Source organism: Larus michahellis, chromosome 4 (genome assembly GCF_964199755.1).
Source record: "Larus michahellis chromosome 4, bLarMic1.1, whole genome shotgun sequence".
Taxonomy (NCBI): Eukaryota; Metazoa; Chordata; class Aves; order Charadriiformes; family Laridae; genus Larus; species Larus michahellis.
The window spans coordinates 92,964,338-92,980,349 of record NC_133899.1 but is presented as its reverse complement, the minus strand read 5'-3'; the positions used below and the strand labels follow the sequence as shown (position 1 = coordinate 92,980,349).

At 46.7% G+C, this 16,012-nt stretch overlaps 2 protein-coding genes and 1 pseudogene across 2 annotated transcripts in view; 2 read left to right on the top strand and 1 right to left on the bottom strand.

Moving 5' to 3' along the window:
- Positions 1-5,808: 5,808 nt before the first annotated feature.
- Positions 5,809-7,350, top strand: LOC141743117 (olfactory receptor 5J3-like). Its single transcript, XM_074586839.1, has one exon. The coding sequence runs from the start codon at positions 6,430-6,432 to the stop codon at positions 7,348-7,350; it is 921 nt and encodes a 306-aa protein (XP_074442940.1). The 5' UTR covers positions 5,809-6,429.
- Positions 7,351-10,910: 3,560 nt separating this feature from the next.
- On the top strand, positions 10,911-12,139 carry LOC141743116 (olfactory receptor 5AP2-like; annotated as a pseudogene).
- A 3,194-nt stretch (positions 12,140-15,333) lies between these two features.
- The window catches only part of LOC141743115 (olfactory receptor 9G19-like), a 2,974-nt gene continuing 2,295 nt past the window's right edge, over positions 15,334-16,012 (bottom strand). Inside the window, exon 4 of the mRNA XM_074586837.1 lies at positions 15,334-16,005. Coding sequence (XP_074442938.1) covers positions 15,334-16,005 — 672 coding nt within the window. The remainder of the gene's footprint in view (positions 16,006-16,012) is intronic.

Sequence of the window (16,012 nt, the reverse complement as noted above, 5' to 3'; positions counted from 1 at the left end):
TTCATGTTACATGCAACCCCCCCCCCCTTTTTCTTGATGGTGAGAGCCTGGACACAGCGACAGCGAGCAAGGGTCTCCCCTCTTCATCATCTCACATGTCTCCAGGTGTGTTCATCAGGACCTACTCCTGCCTTGGGACCTCTGTGTACAATTTCTCATGTTCTCCCATGCTTCTGCTCCTCTGCAACTGTCACCCTCAACATGCTGTTTGGTTTAGGTGCAGGGAAAATAGCCACCTTTTTTATTTAAATAGAAGACTCAAGGTTATTTTTAATGTTTTCCTCAGAGTCCCAGGACATCTGGTCTTGCTGCAGTGATCTACAGCCGTTATTTGTATGTAACATACAACAATGTTCAATGACTTTGTGTCCAGATGGTCTTGCCTCCACCATCACCTGGTGTTTCATAGAATCATAGAACGGTTTGGGTGGGAAGGGACCTTGAAGCCCATCCAGTGCCACCCCCTGCCCTGGGCAGGGACACCTCCCACCAGACCAGGTTGCTCCAAGCCCCGTCCAGCCTGGCCTTGAACCCCTCCAGGGATGGGGCAGCCACAGCTTCTCTGGGCAACCTGGGCCAGGGGCTCACCACCCTCACAGCAAACAATTTCTTCCCAATATGTCATCTCAATCTCCCCTCTTTCAGTGGGAAACCCTTCCCCCTCATCCCACGGCTCCCCTCCCTGATCCAGAGTCCCTCCCCAGCTTTCCTGGAGCCCCTTGAGGGCCTGGAAGGGGCTGGAAGGTCTCCCCGGAGCCTTCTCTTCTCCAGGCTGAACCCCCCAGCTCTCTCAGCCTGTCCTCCCAGCAGAGGGGCTCCAGCCCTCCCAGCATCTCCGGGGCCTCCTCTGGCCCCGCTCCAACACCTCTGTGTCCTTCTGCTGTTGGTGGCTTAACGGGGACACGAGCTCTTAGTGTTCTCAAAAACACAACTCTGCAGCTGCAGCACTGTTGCTCTGCTGGCTGTGGCTTCCCGCTCTCAAAAACGAAAGCGTTTTCCTCGTTGCGCAAGCCAGGCTGCCGTGTTTGAGGAGGGCAGGGGTTTGCTGTGTCTAACGGCCCTCACTGACTCCTGCGGGGTCAGCATCTGACCGTAAAAGCGGTGGGAAACACCCCGCATGGCTCCAGGAGGAGAGTTACGGAGAGGAGAAGGAGCCCCCAGCGTGGTGCACCCAGAACTGCTCCCGCTGTTTTCCACCACCGAGGCAATTTTATTCACCCTGCCCCGTCTAGAGGTTCAAAGCCCAGGAGGTTCACTGCCCTTCCAAAGCCATCACTGCGCAGAGCTCCTCCCATAGCCCTCCACACCGCTGCTGCTGCTGCAAAATTTCCCTAATTTATTTAAACACGAGGAATCGGAAGCCACAAGATCAATAGTCAGAGGAAATGCTCTTTTATTTACTTATTTATTTTTAACACCCATTCTACCCATGATTAATAAAGGGTGGACACCAAGCTTATGAGCGGGCCAACCACCAGCAGATGAAGCTGCTGAGATGCCGAGCGTGGTCCACACGCCCTAAACTCGTCTAGGTGCCCATGGGCACTCCTGTGCAGGCAAGAGAGAAAACAAGAGAGAAAGCACAATTAAATATTCAGAATGAATCTGCCTGTATTCTGTTGCTAAATCAAAAATTTAAGACTGGCTTTTTTAGTTTCTTCTTTTCAGAAAAAAAAAAAAAGACTGGCTGTTTCACCATAAACCACGGGTGAACGCTGCTGCCGAGAGTATCGGGAAGTGAGATGTTTTGGTGCTCGTGAAAGCGAAAGAAACTGATAGCGTGGCTTGTGCTTTGTAGAAACGAGCTGTTGGTTGCAGATAGCGTCATGCTAAATCGCTTTAATGCCTTCAAAAGTGTTCAGGAGATCCAACCGCAGTTGTTGACATCCGCCTCGGGCAGGGGGAAGGAGGTGGGGGCTGTGTCCCATTGCCAACATTTCACACGTTGGATGGCCACCTCCTCATCCTCATTAATCATAGAATTGCCTGGGTTGGAAGGGACCTTTCAGATCATCGAGTCCAACCATCAACCCAACACTGACAAAACCATCACTAACTTCCTTCTTCGCCTTGGATGGTGTTCGTGTAACTGAGCATGGACACCACAAACACACACGTTACATCTAACAACATCCAAACCAGCCCTTCTCAGTGCTGCTGCTAGTCTGTATCATGCAAAACATCACCCGGTCCCATCAGAAATATCCACATTTTATCACACACAGAAGCCTCCCTGTCTCTGGGCTGACTCTCTCAGATGCCCGTGCTGGCACTGCAGGTGTCTGAAGCCAGCTGAGGTTAGTCCTGCCCCATGGGTCTCTCTGTCCTTGCGCAACCCGACCTCCCCCTTCTCGCCTCCCCCTTTCTCAAGACAAGTGGAAAGTGCAAATTTCTCTTGCTTGGGTTCAAAATCTCTTCCGAATCCATGAATGGTGGTGGCAAAGGCAGACACAGAGAGAAACTCACCGGTGTCTGGATGGGGTCTCCTTGCGTCTTCCACCAGGACCTCAGAAGGGTTTTTTGCTCCAAGGTGGTAACTTGTGTCTTGTATCGTAGATATTATAATGGCTTATTTTAAAGAGAGATACCTTTTTAAATGGGGCAAGGCCAAACTGTGACTTTCTCTTTCGTTTCTCTGCTAAGGGAAACTGAAGGGAGCTCGGTTTCCAGCTAGCCTGGATGGCAAAGGGTTGTGCTTCTGGTTCCTGGTTCTTCACAAACATCTGGATTTCACACGATGGAGGGGAGTCACCACCCCAGAGCAAGATCTACACATCCGAAGTCCAAGTCTTCAATTCCTTTTTAAAATGAAGGGAAAAAAATAATACAATTTCTCTGTTTCTGTGCCCTTTTTTACCCACCAGCTAGAGGAGACCTCATGAATGGGATTCATTTCACCCTCTTTTAGATTCAGCTCATATTAAGACCCAAATCTGAGTGTCTGTCATTACCCGTTTGGGAACTGAGGTCTTGTTACAGCTAACACGACTCTGGCCAATGCAATCAGAAGAGTTTATTGAACTCTTCAGCTGACAAAATGTAGGTCTCTGCCTTGTGGTGAGCCCCACCAGACCCCGCTGATGGACTTGACCAAATCTTCCTTGGTCATAAAGGGAGCCCACCTACCCAGTCCAGGTGTAGAGGTGACATAGTGTTTATTTAAAGTTAAGGAGATAAGTCCTTCCCCTAAAGACATTTGAGGTGGTTCCCAGCCCTAACCACCAAGGATCTAAACAAGGGGAGGTGGCTCCTGCCCCTTCGATAGTAATGTTTGCTCAGCGCTCTGTTTAAAATGGATTTAACTGGAATTCAGGCAGCTCCGCCTAAAAACGCAAGCCCAGCTGTCTCCAGCTAAACTCCAAGATGCAGCCAGAGGACAGTTTCAGACACAAGACCTCAAACTCAGAATAACTGCAGCGTTAAATCACTGTTTTGATTGCCTTATTTCTGCTTTCTTAAGTAAAACGAATTCCAGTTGGAAACTCATTTGCATCTCAAGCCCTGGAGCATTCGATGTGACACAAAGACAAGCTAAAACACCTTTCCGAGCATCCAGCTGTAGCCGCTCCTGCTTAATCAGAAGAGAGGAGCTCCAAAGCAATTAGCAGATAATCATTGCCACTGCGAAACGAGATGAAGAGACCCGCCACATCATTGCTCGTTCATCATGACCCACCAGGAAAAGGGGGTCCCACACACGCATCCAAACTGGGGGTATTTTAATTTTGAAGCACATGATGCAAAACGGCATTTCAAAGGCAGCTTTTTTTGACCCAAATGGGCAAATGGGAATAACGTAAACTTCAAAAAGGGAAAATTCTGAGTCCTGCCCATGGGGAAGGATTGTCCCAGGCACCAGGACAAGCTGGAGAGCAGCTTGACAGAGATGGACATGGAGGTTGTGGTGGCCACCAAGTTGAAGATGAGCCATCAATATGTCCTCGCTGCGGAGATGCCCAAGAGCACCCCAGGAAGAGCATTGGCAGCGGGTCAAGGGACTCTCTGCAATGACCGTCTGACCTCCAGCCTGAGGAATGGAGAAGTAAAAGCTGCTTGGAGAGGGGTGATGGGAGAACAGGAATCACCCTGAAGAAATGGTCACCTCGATCGTGCTCGGAAACAGGCAGTGAGACTGATAGAAAGAGGGAAGTGAGAAGGAAAGAAGTAGTAATCCTCATTTCTTGAACAGGCAATGCACGTATTTTAAGGTCGTCTCTAGTGGATGACATACGAAGCAGTCACTATTTTTTAAAAAAAAGGTCAATAAGAACAGAGGAAGAAAAATATAGCAGGTAAAATTATAGTGATGCTGAACACCAAGGGGTGTGACCAGCAGACGGGCAGCAGGGAGAAAAAAAAAAGAAGAGAAAGAAGAGAGGTGAAGAGGCGAGAAGAGAAGGAAAAAGAGAAGAAAAGAGAAAAGAAAAGAGTAAGGAAAAAACAAAAGAAAAAGAGAAGAAAAAAGAAGAAAAAAGAGAAGAAAAAAGAAAAAGAAGGAAAAAGAGAAGGGAAAAAAGAAGGAAAAAAGGAAGAAAAATAAAAAAGAATAAAAAGCCAATAAAAAATAAAAAAGAATAAAGAAGAATAAAAAAGAATAACATAATGAATAAAAAAGAATAACATAATGAATAAAAAAAGAATTAAAAAAACCAAAAAAAAGAATAAAAGAAAATTTTAAAAAAATTAAAAAATGCTGACTGAAATTTGTGCACCTAATTGCAAACGTCTGGAAGAGAGCTACCCAAATCTGGGTTCACTGTCCCGACACGTGGATGGGTGAAGCATCCTGCCCTTGGAGACGGGCTCTCAGAGAGCTCCATCCACAAAAATGCCGCTGATGGGACCTGCCCCGAGACCCTGCCCCCTGCGAAGCGGCGGTGCTGGGGAAACTGTAATTTAAGCCTAAATGCAAAACAACAAATTATCTCAAAAAAAGAAAAATGACGACACAGTGGCAAATTGATATCCGCATTTCGATCCACTCTATGGAAATGTGTAGTACAAAAAGAAAATGAAGATAACTGATCATTGCAAACGTAAAGCAATGATTGCCTTAAACCATTTTGCCTCCCTCCCATGTTCCTGGAGAACTGAAAAAAATTTTAAATCTTTCAAATTCAAGCCTTCAGCAAAAATGCATTGCCTCGTGTTCCACTCCTCATTAGTGCGTATGCAAATGGAATTGCTTGGGCTCTGCGGGCATCGTTTCTTGGGGCACCCTTGGGGATCCCATCCCTAAAACCTGGGAGAGAAACCTCCGTGTTTTCCACAGGCTCTCTGGGGAAGGCTCACTCTGGTTCCAAGGACCCTTCGGGCATTTGTCCTGTGGGCATGGGGTAAAGCTTAAATCTTCCAGCCAGGTCGGAGGCTGCAGTAGGGAAACCTCCCTGGTGTCGGAAAAGGCCAGTGGAGCTCGTGTGTTAACTTCGGCTCATGGACCACCGAGCGCCTTTCCGAGAACGACTCGAGAAGCCGTTAGCCAGAGGGAGGGTGAGATTTTTGAGAGGTTTTGAGACCATTTTCGACTGGGTGGGGAAGGGTTTCCTTAACCGGCGTATCCACCCCCTGCCGAAGCAGGAACCCCACCATGGAGCAATCCTGAAGTTATTAAGGTCCCTCCTGAAGGAAAAAAACGCATACTCCATACTCCAGACTCAATATGTCTGAATCCTAACTCAAATGTTGGATAAAAATCCCTGATATTAGCTGACCCAAGAGGCGCAAGGAAGATAGCGTGCAAGTATAATCCAGATTATAAATTGGGCTTTTTTTCCTCTTGAAGCTACACATATATGAAATTGTGGTCGGGTATGCTAGAGTCTCATTGTAATTGATACGGAGGCAGAAAATCACTCCAACATGGTCTGTTGTCTACTTAATGCAACACTAATTAACATGGCAAATTAAGGCATGATATTATTGCATTTACTTACCCCTAAATTAAAACACCTCCCCAAAAAAGGGACAGAAATCCTCCCAAACGTGCTCATATATTGGCAAGAATTTGGATGTCCATGAGAAGACATCATTTTGCGAGGTGAATTCTTTCCGTAACAGGCCAGCCAGAGCTTTAAGATTTAAGCTTTAAGATTTTTTTTTTTTTTCCGTATTATGATCTGTTGGCTATTATTTCATGAATATATTATTTTTTCAATGTATTCTTTTGGATCTTCAGCCTGCCCACTGAGGATAGCTATCGTATTTTTTTCTCTGAATAGGTGGGTGTATTTATCCAGGGAACACCAAATCTTGCATTAGCCTCAGGCTCTCTCAAGCTGGGATACATTATTTCACCTCTTCCCTGTGTTTCTGTGTCTCCTCTGTGCTGGCCCAGGAGAATGGCGGGGGGGAAACCACTCGAGCGTGACTGAGTTTGTCCTCTTGGGCTTCACTGACCTGCAGGAGCTGCTCTTCGGGATTTTTCTGCTTATGTACATCACCGTGCTGGTGGGGAACCTGGGGATGATCGTTCTCATCAGGACCAACTCTCAGCTTCAAGTGCCCATGTACTTCTTCCTCAGCCACCTCTCTTTCCTGGACATCTGCTATTCTTCATCCATCGTGCCGAAGCTCTTGTCAGGTCTCCTTGCAGAGAGAAATGTCATTTCTTTCAATGGTTGCATCACACAGTTTTTCTTCTTTGTGGTACTCGGCACCACGGAAGCCACCCTTCTGGCCGTCATGGCCTACGATCGCTACGTGGCCATCCATGAGCCTCTGCACTACTTGGTTGCCATGCCCCATGGGGTCTGTGTCCAGCTGGTGGTGGGCTCCTACGCTGCCGGGATACTGAATGCCCTTGTGCACACCATTGGTCTCCTCCGACTCTCTTTCTGTGGCCCAAACCTCATTAATCATTTCTACTGTGAAATGCCACCACTCCTGCTGCTCTCGTGCTCCGACACCAGGCTCAACAAGGTGGTGATGGTCATCTGTGTTGGCTTCATCATCACAATCTCAGTCTTGGCCATCGTTGTCTCCTACACCTGCATCCTGCTCACCATCTGGAGCATCCGCTCTGCGGAGGGCAGGCACAAAGCCTTCTCCACCTGCACCTCCCACCTCATGGCCGTTGCCCTCTTCTACGGCTCTGCAGCTTTCTTGTATTTCCATCCCTTTTCCAGGTACACAGAAGATCAAGGGAAAACAGCCTCCATCTTCTACACCATGGTGACCCCCATGCTCAACCCTTTCATCTACAGCCTGAGGAACAAGGAGGTGAGGAGCACCCTCAGAAGAGCTATGAACAAAGTCTTCTGTGGGTATTCCCACGGGTCCCGCTCTAACCAAACCAAAGCAGGTATCACCTGCCACGGTGGAGTCAGCAGAAGAAATAAGGCTGACACCTGACAGAAGATGGGCACCGCACACGTCTGCACATCTGGTGAGATGGACATGCTCTACCTCGTGCTGAACACCACGGAGTTTGAATTAAATATTAATTCCATGCTTGAAAAATAGATTACCTGTAATTACAATGTCTGAAAGAAGGACAGAATGCAGAAAAGACAGACAATCCTAAAAAAACACATTGTCAGGGAAACTTTTGGAGTAAATAAATTTATAAACAGCTCTTGAACATGCACGGTTGATACTTTTCCCCAAAGAGGATTTAATGCAGTGCTGCAACAATACCAAATTCTGCGGCCTGAAAGAGGTGGCTCAGAGCAGAGGGGCCAAGCGAAATACAGACTGCGCGCTGGGGAGGGACAATGTCTTTCATAACTTTCTTTTCAGTTTTTCCAAGTAGTTGCCAAAGGGTTTGCTTCAGTACAATAAACCTGATCTATTATTTTCTCCCATTTGTCCAAGTCTAGTCTTTATGGGGAACAGCATATCGCCACGCTTCCTATCTATTGCTTTCCTGGATGGGTTTCCTCCACGGACACCCACCAGCCTGGAGCCACCATGATGACATGCTTCTTTGCCTAGGAGCAAGGGGGAGTTTTATCCCCTGTGACAAGCATTCCCTCAACTTGGCCAAGAACAGTCTTTCAAGACACTGTCTGAGCAGTCTTGGCTTTTCCCAAGCGTTGATAACACGAGAAGCCTCCGTGCTTCTGGCCGTATGTTGTATCCAAACGTGCCCAACTTCTTTGGTGCCTCCAAGACTCTCAGCGTTGACCAAACTCCCCCCACCATCTCCTCTCCTACTTATGTTTCTCCGTCCAGGCAAAGTTTATTTTCCATCCCAGCTGCAGCTTATTAATTATTTCTGGTTTCAGGGGTTGAGTCATCTCGGTCCAGGAGTCATCCCGTCTAATTGTAGGCTTTCACAGCTGACTTAGTCACCGCCAGTTCCCCTTCTGGAGACAACTACGCATTTGGGGGCTTTGATTCATCTATTTTAAACAGCTACATCAGGGCGAGAGGAATTTTTCTGGAAAAAATGCGTGGTTTTCTCCGCGTGATTCTTGGCTGAAAAAGGTGATGGGCTGACACAGCTACACGGCAAATGTGCCTTTCGCTCAGAGCAGTCACACTCAGGGTGTATTCTGAAAACTTAATTTAAACAAAAATTAACTAAATTTACAAAACTAAATAATAAATTAATTAGATTAAGCGTATTCTATTCTATAAGGGGGAAGCTTCAGCTCACCATGCTGATGTTTCAGAGTCCTTCAAAAAACCCCACTCAGAAGTGAGAAGGTGAAACCAGCTTTTAATCAATAATTTATAATTCAGCTCATCGTGGATGCTCAGCATCCAGAAAATGCTTTCTGGAAAGAGCAGGAAAGCAAAATGGATGAAGACAGCATCAGAGCTATGCTTTCGCTTTGACATAAAGGTCAGTGATACCAGGAATTAACTTCCCAAACACAGGTTTATATTTTCCATGGATGGATAGGAAATAATTCCCCAGATCTGGTGGCAGGTACTGGTGCTGATTTGTTCTTTTAAGACCAATAAAAGAAAAACTTTTCCCGATAAACCCAGCTGCGACTCTCCCATACACCTGGATCCAACTCTCTGGGTTTTAAACAGGATATCCCCGATAACGTTAAAACAAATTGCAGGAGAAGAGTTCCAGAATAGTTTTCCCTCCCTCCCCAATAGCATTTGCGACACTGCTCCAAATCCTGAGCTATCTCCCAACCCTTGGATCTCAATTTCTTACAGTAGTTCTTTTTAATTCTCTGTCATTCCAAGAGATAAATTATATATTCCGAGAGATAAATTTATATATAAATATATAAAATTCTTTGCCTATATATAAAGAAGTGGAAAAAAAAAATACTCAAGCTTACACTTAACTTGTTGAACCTATTTGTGTTTGTTTATCACCGCACGTCTCCTCCTTAAGGAGCTGTTTCCAAAGTCTTCAGCTCCCAAGAGGAATTTCCTGCGTGACACAGCTGGGAGGGCAGCGGCAAAACTCTTGGTCTTTGAGTGAAAGTGTCCTATAAACACTGGCTTTTCTTGGTCCAGTATCGACGCCCTTCATGACTGGCAAAGCATTGTTGCTTTTAACACCATTACTGGGAGAAATCGGGGCTTGTTTCTCAGACAAAACTTTGGTCTAGGAGGTAACAAGTCTCTGACAAACCAAAAAGGGCCCTGAGATGTGAGTGAATAGGTGAGTTTCGGCCTAAATAACGCTTCAAAAAGTTGCAAGGAGAGGACTTTAGGTGGGAGCCTGTTTCCACATGAAATAGTCACCCGAGGTCAGGATATCTCATGCGAAACACAAGCAATTTATAAGTTGCTTTTCCAAATTTAAGGCAGCCACTAACTAAGGCCATGAGTCAAGCCAACCGAGATACATAGGCAGAGTTTAGCAGCCCCTCAATCTCAGCTGATTCTTTTAATCAAGAATACAGGGATTTGTGATTATTACCCAGTGGCTGGAGAGGGCAGCAGCTTGGACAAGGTGTTGAAGTGGCTTTACAAAGCAGTGGTGGTCTGAGGCATGTTATCACGCTGGTGAAAAAACCCCTTGCCCTCCTCGAGTTCTGGTTTGTCTTGGAGCTTTTACACGAAGCCAATGGGAGGACTGGTCTACCACGTGTGATGCCATGAAGAGCACGGCCGAGAAGCGCTACCTGGGTTATTTGGCAAACTTCAAATTGGTTTTAGAGGGGTGTGAAAGCTTCTGCAACTGACTTAATGCCGGAATGGCATATAAAAATTAATTTTAATGAATCCGTATTTGAGGGAGCCTCATGTATAAGTGAAGGTAGGGCACGTGTGTTGAACCTTCCTCATGCAGAAGGGTCCGTTCCTATGGTGTAATTTGGTATCTTGTTTAACAGTTCAAAAAACCCTCAGTGAGCAATTTCTGTGATTATTCCTAACTTCTGTTTTAAGACATGAGCTTAATTTTCTCTCTTTTTTTCCTTAAAAACCTGCATTATCAGCGTCTTACTCCCCCCAGTTCCTAATGGCACTGTAACATTGTTGGGGTTTCCACTGGTACCGACCTTCATAAAGTCTTTCCATTGTCTTTCTCCACTTAGCGGCATCACAAGAAGGATGTGGATATCACTATAATTAAAGGGGGGTTAATACTTGCACTAAATCGCCTGCTTCAAACTTAATTTCAGAGTATCATAGAAAGGAAGGGAAGGAATTAGAGTTTTATTTTAATTTGTTCTGTAACTCTTAAAGGAAATTATCTAAAAAAAGTGTCTCTCTTTCTCTCTCTCACCAGCGCTTTTTCTCTTTCTATTTTCTAGGACAAGTTTTTTTTTTATCCTTTTAAATGCAAACTTTGATTTCTAATGTTTGAATAAATCACTGCGGTTATCTCTTTGGAACTCAGGAGCAGCAAACTTCTTTACTTCTTCAGGAAGTAGAATAAGCCTTGCTATTTGCACATTGACTTTATCAAACCAATAAAACCATTAGAAATAAATTCCATTGCGCACTTTGCTTGATCTTTAACCTTTGTTTGTGGGGAAAACAGGAATATGCTGAGCCCATGTTTCTCCGCATCTCTGCTTTCCTACAGCAACTGTGCTACGATGGTGGCCAAAGGAAACCGCACCCCCAGTGCTGAATTGGTTCTTTTGGGCTTCTCAGAGCAGGGGGATGTCCAGGCTGCCCTCTTTGTGGTCTTCTTGGTGATCTACGTGGTCATTCTGCTAGGGAACCTGGGGATGCTGGTGCTAATCAGGCTGGATGCCCAGCTTCACACCCCCATGTACTTCTTCCTGAGAAGCCTGTCCTTCCTAGACATCTGCTATTCCTCCTCAATCACCCCCAGACTGCTCGCAGATGTCCTAGCAGAGAGGAAGGTCATTTCTTACTCTGCCCGCCTCGCACAGTTTTATTTCTATGTGGTCTTCGCCACCACCGAGTGCCACCTCCTGGCTGTGATGGCCTATGACCGCTACGTGGCCATCTGCAGCCCCCCGCTCTATCCCATCTCCATGTCCAGCAGAGTTTGTGCGCTGCTGGTGGCTGGCTCGTTCCTTGCTGGGATTGTGAATGCCACTATCCACACGGGGTTTGCACTTCAGCTGTCCTTCTGTGGTCCCAACACCATCAACCACTTCTATTGCGAGGGGCCCTGCTTTACGCCATCTCTTGCATGGACCCCACCATCAATGAGGTGATGATGTTCGTTGTGGTTGGCTTCAACCTGTTTGTGACCAACCTGACCATCCTCATCTCCTACACCTACATCCTGGCCACCATCCTGAGGATGCGCTAGGCCACTGGCAAACACAAAGCCTTCTCCACATGTGCATCCCACCTGACTGCTGTGACCCTCTTCTATGGATCTGCTGCCTTCATGTACTCCTGTCCCAGCTCCAGGCACTACCAAGACCTCGACAAAGTGGTCTCTGTGTTTTACACGGTGCTGACCCCCATGCTGAACCCCCTCATCTACAGCCTGAGGAACAAGGAGGTGAAGGATGTGCTGGGGAGAGCGATGGAGAGGAAACGTAGAATCATAGAATGTGTTGGGTTGGAAGGGACATTTAAAGGTCATCTAGTCCAACCCCCCTGTGGTAAGCAGGGACATCTTCAACTAGATCAGGTTGCTCAGAGACCCATCAAGCCTGGCCTTGTATGTTCATCTGAAAAATAGCTTTCCCTAGTGCTTCAGAGGAATCAAGAGGTCTTCTCAGAAACTTTTCTACATTCCGTCTCTGTACTGTTAGGGTATAAAAGCAGCAGTGCTCTCCTGTGAGCTACTGGGCACGAACGTATTGTGAAACCTCTGCCTTGCTCCTAAATGCTGGGTCATTAACTCCTCTTGGTTTAGGCCAGCCACTGACCTGCCTCGGGCATGCGTTAGTGGCTTTTATTGGTGTTTACAGCCTGATATTATTTTAATTTCAAGAATTCAAGACCTCTTGACCCTTTGTAGTTTGAGAATCCATTACTTTTGTTGTCTAAAGCAACGACAACGAATAACACCTATTGCTTTCAGAGTGACAATGATGACCAGAGCTCTCTTCACATCAAATAATGGGCACGTTTCTGGTGAACACAAGAGCCGGGTAATTCGGTGTTCCCAGTACTAGCAAGAGACACTGGGCTTCCTAACAACAGTTCACTGCAACAAGGCTCATCAAGGCCTTTTCTGCAACTTACTTTAGCTCAGCTGCAGCTGTATTTTCAAATTTATTTGAGAAACTTTTGCAGTGTCTGCAACTTGCTCAAGGACCAGAGAACTATCATCTGGCACCTTCTGCGAGTAATGGTGAGGTCACCAACCAGTCAGGTACCTGCTACTTGTCCTGGCATCTTCGGCTTATTTTGGTTATATTATTATTAACTGCTTTTGCTTAGTTTTGAGCAATTTTGTGATTTCCCCTCTAAAATAAAACATGAGACACAGTGGAATGACTAATAAACTTTCGCAATTATAGCATAGACCAATAGGGGAGAAAAGAGCACTGAGCAGGAACAGTTATGGGGTAGAAACACATAGAAGTGAGGCCAAGCAGAGCCAAGACTGGCATGGAAGAAGCTCCCACCAGGCACACCACCGTACCTCCTCAGCAAGGAGCTCAGGGGGCTGCTGGGTCACTGCACCATCCCACCAAGGAAGAAGGACCTCAGCCTGCGGGTGGGAATTTAACCTCAGGGATGAGGGGCAGGTACTTTAATCAGAGAAAACTGGAGGAGCATCGCTCTCCATCCACCCATCCCCACACAATTGTCCTTAATACAGTGACATGCCAACACACCGACCCTCCAACTCATCGGCTTCGGGGCCTGGACTAGCTCTGCCAAGCAAGGCAGCTGTAGAAGTTCACTTTGTTGTTAACAAGGAAGAAAGTTTCTTTCTTGTTAGCCCCTGCTAATTAGTCTCCCATGGCTTGTTAAGAAGAATGATGCAAGTTGACTACGAGCCCGCTGAGGAGCTTTTGTGGTGATTAAGAAACTTTCTTGGTAAACCCCAGAAGGTCTTGTTAAGCTGATGACTCCTGGAAGGGTGGTTGATCCCCCAGGACCACTTCTTGTTCTCGGAAGGGGAACAGCATCACTTGTGATGGAAATAGCCGTAACCACCTGCATGGCGAGAGCCCGGAGCTCAGGCCTGCTGGAGGGCCTGCTGGAGGGCTTTCTGTGCCAGTCCAAGCTCGGCCATACAAGACAAAGAAAGAGACATCTTTGTCTTCATGACCAATGCAGATAATGGGGTTCCCATGGTTCTTGCTAAGGGGGTGATTTGTCCCTGCCTGCTCCTGACCCTGTAGCAGAGGGAGCCGGGGAAACTTGTTGCATTTCTCCTCACCTTTGGACCTCCTCAAGGACACCTCACACCTTGCATTTCTTGTCATTAATTGCCTTGGGATAGATTTTCTTTGGTCTTTTTTAAATCTTGAACTGTGAAGCAAGTTGAAGTACACTGGGTACATCCTCCATGTCTGACTGGTTTTCATAAATGGGATTGTCCTGCCATTACGGATTTGGGACTGGAGAATAGGCATGGGAACGGGCTCACTGGGCTCACTGGGCTCACAACATCTGAAAATTCATTGTCTAATTGTGAGATGGTCAGCCAGGTCCCCTCTAAAACATGTGGGAATAAAAGGAAATTTTACCACATCCTATGGCATATGTGTTTCAGGGAAGTTTTCTCTGGATTAAATTTATTTCTGGTCCGGGGATCTGAACACCTACTGGAGGTCAAACTGCATGAGGTGCCCCCCTCAAGCCCCTTTTCAGTTTGTTTTCATCCAAAAGGAGCCCAGCTCATACAGCCTTGACCCCAGCCTGTGACGCGAACGACGACACAGCAAGGGGAGAAAGCTGGGAGACCTTCAAACTTAAATTCTTTAAACTGAACTCTTTGGCTGAACAAAAACTAGAAAATTGGAAACACACCTTCATTGATCACAAGTGGAGACAAGGAACTCTAACTTAATGACTCAATTTTTATTTATCTAAATTTGAAGGAATCTACTTTGGTCCACTTAATCCCGCCTCCCAACAGTCTTAATAATAATAATAATAAAAAAGAACTTTATTGTTTGGTTGGTTTGATTTTTTTTTTCCTTTTAGTTGGACTAAAACTTTATAAAGGAAAAAATGTATTTTAATAACTAGGAAACTGCTTCACCCTTTTTCCATGTTTTCTTACAAGTGGTGCTGGAAAGTTTGTGCTTAAGTTGCAGGAAAGGAGCAAGGTGGAGTGAAATTCCCCAGGCCATGTCTGGGTTCGGTTGCCCTCACGTAGAAATCTGGTGCCATTTTCTCTGTTCTGAGGTGCCAAGGACATTGGCATGCTCCAGGCAGCCTTCAGAAGAGTTGGGCCATTCTGGAGCAACATCTGAAGGCTTAGAAGAAGACCTGTGGGCATCTCCGTGGTGTTAATAGTCTACGTTCAGGCAACAGAACTCAACCCCAGATGCCTCTGAGATTTTTAGCATTGGTTCTTCTGATCTGACCCTCCCTGTCCACACTGGTGTGAAGGTTTCACTGTGAAATTAGTCTAGGACCATGAAAAGTAGGTTGATGTGGTGCAATCCATGAGGAAATAACTGGGACAGCTCAGGAGCAGAAGCATGATATATTAATGAGACATGGCACTCCACCTGAGCTGCTGGTTGGGCGTCAGTAAGGAATATTTAATCCAGATAAAGCAGAGGGTGAAGAAGATGATGTCGTAGTACTAGGCTACAGGCCAGCCACTGCTAAGATCCCATTTTATAGTACAGATATAAATTATATTACAGGGGGAGGTGGGAAGGAGAGCAGTGACATCTCCTGTCCATCAGGAAGCACTTCAGGCTCAGAAGAGCTTATGCTCCTGGTTTGCCTCCTCCTGCACCTATTGTAAAAAGCAGCAAATGAGAACACAAACAAGAAAAGATAGATGCACTTCTTGCTACATGCATCTTTGGGGACACAATCCCTGGTTTTCTTCTGCTAAGATGCTGTCTGTCTCTTCACCAGTCTCTTCAGTGCCTCCTTCACCTCCTGGTTCCTCAGGCTGTATATGAAGGGGTTCGGCATGGGGATCACCACCGTGTAAAACACAGAGACCACCTTGTCCCTCCCCAGGACGTAGGAGGAGCTGGGCTGGGAGTAAATGAAGAGGATGGAGCTGTAGTAGAGGGTGATGGCGGTGAGGTGGGCGGCACAGGTGGAGAAGGCTTTGTGCTGCCCCGTGGCCGAGCGCATCTTCAGGACAGCAGCCAGGATGGCGGCATAGGACGCGAGGATGAGTGCGGAGGGGAGGATGATGTTGGAGGTCAGGATGAAATACAGGAGCATCTGGTAGCTGTCTGTCACATCGCAGGAGAGCTTCACCAGCGGGGGCAGGTCGCAGAAGAAGTCATCAATGACATTGGTGTTGCAAAAACTGAGGGCAAATGTGCAGCTGGTAATGACGGTGGAGTTGACAAAGGCGGTGAGGTAGGAGGCAGCCACCAGCCCCATGCACAGCTTCTTGGACTTGGCAGCAGCGTAGAGCAGTGGGCTGGATATGGCCACGTACCAGTCGTAGGCCATCACTGCCAGCATGTAGCACTCGGTGTAGGCCAAGCCACCGAAGACGAAGAACTGAGCAGCGCAACCAGTGAAGGAGATGCTCTTGTCCTCGGAG